This window comes from Colias croceus, chromosome Z (assembly GCF_905220415.1).
Source record: "Colias croceus chromosome Z, ilColCroc2.1".
In the NCBI taxonomy this organism is placed as follows: domain Eukaryota; kingdom Metazoa; phylum Arthropoda; class Insecta; order Lepidoptera; family Pieridae; genus Colias; species Colias croceus.
The window spans coordinates 10,418,641-10,424,646 of NC_059568.1; the positions used below are offsets into that span (position 1 = coordinate 10,418,641).

The window sequence follows — 6,006 nt, forward strand, 5'->3', positions numbered from 1 at the left end:
CTACAGACGCTCCGATTTGGTTGGTGCCAACCATCCGACCACGACCAAATCGGAAAGTGTAGAGAGCGGTCGGTCCGACATAATTATTATTAATATTGGTTTGACGTGGTCGGATGCGCCAGCGATACCAACCAAACCAACTTCCTATCCGACCCAACCAAATTGGAACGTTTGTAAGCTTTGTTCCGACCAAATCGGCTCATTCCATAGAGTAATATAGGTAATTGACTCATTCGCATTCGCAACGCCGCCGGTGTGTCAACATGAACGCCGAGGGAGTTACAGTCACCGAACGTGATATTATAATAAAATTACTGGAAGTATATAAAGACTTTCCCTGTTTATGGGATTTAACTAATAAAGATTACGCAAACAGAGATGCCCGAAATCAAGCATATATTATTATGTTAGAACTATTAAAAAAAATTGACAGTGGGGCTACATTAAAAACATTAAAAAATAAGTTAGATAATATGCGTACATCCTATAGGAGGGAGCGAAAAAAGGTAAGCAAATTCAAGTCAAATATCCTGTTATGTATATAAATAAATAATGTGTTTTATATGTTTTTAATTTATGAGCATTTTTGTCTGATCTCGATGACATATAAATGAAATGTAGAAACTTTGATTCACTAAAAAGTATTTAATAAATATCAAACCTATTTAATAAATAGCACATCTAAATAATATGTAGTAGGTAATTAATAATATCAAATCTTTTTTATTTTTTACTTCTCCGTTTTTCAAGTCGGTTGTTTTTAACGTAGTTATTTTTATTGCGTTTTATTATGAACTAGCTGAGCCCCGCGGTTTCACCCGCGTGGCTCAGCTCCTGTTGGTCTTAGCGTGATGATATATAGCCTATAGCCTTCCTCGATAAATGAACTTTCTAACACCGAAAGAATTTTTCAAATCGGACCAGTAGTTCCCGAGATTAGCGCGTTCAAACAAACAAACAAACAAACTCTTCAAGAAAGAACTCTTCAGTCAAAGAAAAACCCGCATAGTTCCCGTTCCCGTGGGATTTCCGGGATAAAATCTATCCTATTTCCCGGGGTAAAAAGTAGCCTATGTCCTTTCTCGGGTATCAAAATATCTCCATACCAAATTTCATGAAAATTGGTTCAGTAGTTTAGGCGTGATTGAGTAATAGGCAGACAGACAGAGTTACTTTAGCATTTATAATATTAGTATGGATGACATGATTGCTAAAGGATTTCGCCCATTCCCTAGACTGGCTTCTACAGTCTAAATAACAAGAGAAATATGAAGTGATATACGGCTGCGCAATATCAAAACATGTCTTGATGTAGCAAGACTAGCAAGTATACATAGTGGTAAATCAAAACATGTTTTGACAATACTTAACAAGTAAAAAAATCATTATAATATATTCTAAGTACTTTATTGAAGAAATAAAACAACTATGGGTTTCAGTAAACAATAAATTTGGATATTTTACATATTTTAGGTGGAAGCTAGCAAGACTAGTGGCGCTGGAAACGATGAGGTGCATACGCCATCACTATGGTACTATGAACACCTCTTATTCTTGGATGAAAAAATCACGCCGACGACAGAGGTTATTGATAATATGGAGACGGATTCTTCCCAGTCACATAATGATGAGGTAAGCTTTAAATATTCATAGTATTAATCATTCTTTCTTGAAAATGTACCCGGCCCTGATTGTTAAAATATTCAGTGAATATTTGTCTAACAGAATTACCATCTGCAGTACGTTGCCTTTCTGTTCTGTTAAGGCCTACTAAGTTGTCATTTAATCTCCAGTCTCCTGGCCGAAAAGTACATGTTTCAGTATCCTCGGTATCAACACAATTTCTTGTTATATAGTTTGATGACTTTTTTCTTAAATAATTGTGCAGTGTGCATGAAGCCATTACAACTTTGGGTACATTATGAACATTAATTTGAATTGGTCTTTTTAATACTCTAAAACGTTCAGCTAAAATACCAAATGCATTTTCTACAATTCTTCTTGCTCTGGAGAGTCTATAATTGAAAATTCTTTGATCATGTGTCAAATTTCTTCTTGGATATGGTTTTAAAAGATTTTCATTAATGGCAAATGCATTATCTGCCACAAAACAATATGGGGCGATAACATTTGATTGCGGTAAAATAGAAGGTGATGGTAAATTTAGTTGGTTCGATTTCATTTTTTCATGAAAAGTTGTATGTTTGAATACTCCACCATCAGAAATACTGCCATTAGAACCTATATTTACATAAATAAACTCGTAATTTGCATTCACAATACCAAGCAGGACTATGCTAAAAGTTCCCTTATAATTATAGTACAGTGTACCCGATTTTGGCGGCTTCTCGATAATAACATGTTTGCCGTCAATAGCACCCAAGCAATGATTAAATTGCCATTTTATTTCAAAGTCTTTAGCTATTTGTAACCAGTCATTTTCTGTTTCAGGAACCTGCAACAAAAAGAGAACGCGTTACGAGAAGAAAGCAAAATGACATTTTAAAGAAACAGTCGGAATTACTAGAGTCTGCTAAAATATTAATATCTGGTGACGGCACATCAGCTGATGCTTTCGGGAACTCCGTGAGTTCTCAGCTCAAGGAGCTCCCAAAAGTACAAAGATGCCTCGCCGAAAAATTAATAGGAGAAACATTGTTCTATGCAAAACTAGGAGTGCTTACTTTTGAAACCTCAATAAATATTAAAAGAAGATCAGTACAATATTTAGGTCAGGGGTACGCGTACCAGCAGCAGGTGCCACAAACATATGCACCATCACCAACACCATCACCTCAGCATCACCAGCCGTCACCATATGCACCATCACCATCACCATCACCACAGCATCACCAACCGACACCATTTGCACCATCACCAACACCATCACCACAGCATCACCAGCCGTCACCATTTGCACCATCACCAACACCATCACCACAGCATCACCAGCCGTCACCATATGCACCATCACCATCACCATCACCTCAGCATCACCAGCCGTCACCATTTGCACCATCACCATCACCATCACCTCAGCATCACCAGCCGTCACCATTTGCACCATCACCATCACCATCCCCACAGCATCGTCAGCCATCACCATCACATAAGTACTCACATACATCACAATCACTTCAACTCAGTCAGCCATCAACGTCATCAACATTACCTCAGCTTCCACCATCATCATACCAGCAACAATTAGATTCCAATTCATTAATTAATTACATAAGCAGCAATCAACAACAGGTAGTCAGAGGAAAGGGGAAGGAGTTAAAAAAATATTTGATTTTTAAAAAGTAATTTTTCAGTGATATTCGTACTTTTCCATTTTAATTTTTACTAGCTTTCCGCCCGCCTTTGTCTAAAACCTAATAAATTATGTACTAAAACCTTCCCCTGAATCGCTCTATCTATAAAAAGAGCAACTATGGAGTTTCTTGCCGGTTCTTCTCCATAGATGCTGCTTTCCGAATCGGTAGTAAATGTTAAAAATATGACGTTTCAAAAGTGCTTCTCGAAGAAGTCTAATTGAATAAATAAATGTTTGAGTTTGAGTTTTAGGAGCCATTATTTAAGAGAAGAAGAAGAAGAAGAATTTGAGTTTGAAAAAAAACCACGTCAAAATCCGTTGCGTAGTTTTAAATATATAAGCATACAAAGGGACATAGGGACAGAGAAAGACACTTTGTTTTATACTATGTATACTATTACTTTAGAAAAATAAATAAACTATTTTTTATATATTAAAGTTGTTTTATTGAATACATACCTTTAGGTAATCTTTGAGTACTCTAATGATAGCTTCGCAGGTCTCTGGTATTATCTCAGACAGTAGTTGTGGTGATATACATGTGCTTAATTTAAGATCATTATATTCTCTTCCTGACGCGAGATATTTTAAAGTTGCCACTAATCTTTCTTCGGCAGTTACAGCTTGCCTCATAACTGTATCGGTTTTCGCTATATATCTTTTCAAAAGATTTAATATTTCATCGAATGATTCTGGAGTCATTCGAAGATATGTTCGGAAATCTTCATCATCCAATTCCTTAAGGAGCCGCATATGACTGTAATTTTCTCTATTTCTATAGTAGAATTTAGCCCATTCTCTTCGTTTTTTCCTTTGTTCCTTTTGCAGCGGTGCTGTAGCAACAATGGTTGCTGCAACCAACGCTATTTTAGCATTTTTCGATAATACCGGTGGCATGAGGCAAGACGTCCGTTCACTACTTCATAACAAAGTCAACTGCATATATTATATTAACTCTATGGTCAACTGACAGCTGGAAGGCCAACCGTCGGACAATCTGTAGCAATGTCGGAATGGTTGCCATGTCGGTTCCAATATGGTTGGCACCAAGAAGCTTATATCTAATACACTGGAGATTTCGGTATGAACATTGACGTGTAACAAGAAAATATTGCCCAGTTCATGTTTTTTATCACTTTCACACCTAACTTGGTATTGCCACTGTTAATACGAAGTTTTCCCAAGGCTACTATGTATGCTGTAATATTCTGTGCAAAAGGTTAGTTTTTGTACATGAGTTTGTTGATAAATTGCCAACAACGTCATTCAGAAGCATTGTTGGATGAGACAATTATTATTTATGCTAAATAAATTAAGTATCTGAACCAATTATTAAAAAGCGATACTCCCTGATTATGGGTAGTCACCATAATAAAATTGTAGCAACTCTCACTTTGTCAATATGGCATGTGTGTCAAAAAATTGCGTCGCTTCGAATATTTAAGTTAATATTGTTGCTTATTTAATGAATATTTTCCGAATATAAAGAATGCATTGTATTGTGCAAAATTGCAGAAGTGTTTGGACACCAAATTCTGGCATAGAATTTCACAGGCAAGTGTATATTTACGTTATTTACAATATTCCTCAATACTCCTGCATTTACCTGTTTAGAATCATTTCAATGGCAAAAATTGTCTAATTTAGCATCATTTTAGTAAGCAGTCATGTTAAATTTGTTATTTCCCTAATACTTTATCATTTTTCAACAAGTTTTCAATAAACAGATTTAACAAGTAAGGTAACCATGATGACGAGTTTTTATGGATAGCGAAGAGAATATATTGTAATAACAATATTATGATGAAAATTTAGAACACCATTTTAAAGATTGTTACTAGTAATGAAACAACACAATATGACATCGGTATTGCACTCACATGTAGTTATAAGATTGTTCGTTTTTACATTGAAATTTATACTTTTTTAACTTACCTCATATTTTTTTGTTTTACGTATTTCAGCTTTCCAAAAAGTAAAATAAAAAGAAATATATGTGCCCATCAAGGTTACTGAGGATTACGACCCAGAAAAAAATACCTTTTGAAAAATAAACTTTGTAAAGTTAGCTGAAATTTGTGCAAGGCTGCTATAAACAGTTTTTCTTTGATGATTCTGGCTTGAAATTGACCCGTCGAAGCAACGCGTTTAAAAAGAAGATCTGAGTAGCTAACAATTTGGTAAACAGCATCTGATGCAAAACACAACTTTCCTCTATTTACAAAGGATGTTAATGCTATATAATTATATATCGGTTCATATCCAAGCTTTGTAGCCAAAAGTTATTTATAACTATCATTCTATACCAATTAAAATTGTATGTACCTACCTATAAAGTATGACCATAATATTATAATATAAATACTGTTAAAAATATATTATGTCGTTATTATTTATAGACCATGATTTTTAGTTTTTTCTATTTTGAAAAATCCTGAATTTACAAACCAGCGTGGTCACTCGACAGAAAGAGACAAATAACATGACTGACGTCATTGAATGTCATAGTTTCTTGTTTCAAGTTAATGGTCATAGTGCAATCTCCAGTGTAATAAAGGATATAAGCTTCTTGGTTGGCACCAACCAAATCGGAGCGTCTGTAGATGCTAGTAGACAGAGAAGCATAGAGTATATTATACTGTGTTTCTCTGGCTGTTTTCCAATTACAGAGCATAATGCGACTCAGTGGC

General features: G+C 35.2%; 2 protein-coding genes across 2 annotated transcripts; one reads left to right on the forward strand and one right to left on the reverse strand.

The window, feature by feature from the left end:
* The first annotated feature begins 5 nt into the window (after positions 1-5).
* On the forward strand, positions 6-3,395 carry LOC123705607 (DNA-directed RNA polymerase II subunit RPB1-like). Its single transcript, XM_045654478.1, has 3 exons — positions 6-506; positions 1,474-1,632; positions 2,452-3,395. Exons 1-3 carry the CDS (start codon positions 264-266, stop codon positions 3,304-3,306), a joined length of 1,257 nt encoding a protein of 418 aa, XP_045510434.1. The 5' UTR covers positions 6-263; the 3' UTR covers positions 3,307-3,395.
* LOC123705608 lies at positions 1,392-4,355 on the reverse strand. The gene is made up of 2 exons (XM_045654479.1): positions 3,776-4,355; positions 1,392-2,455 (listed from the first exon to the last, which is right to left on the reverse strand). The coding sequence occupies exons 1-2, from the start codon at positions 4,211-4,213 to the stop codon at positions 1,640-1,642; spliced, it is 1,254 nt and encodes a 417-aa protein (XP_045510435.1). The 5' UTR covers positions 4,214-4,355; the 3' UTR covers positions 1,392-1,639.
* Positions 4,356-6,006: the final 1,651 nt, after the last annotated feature.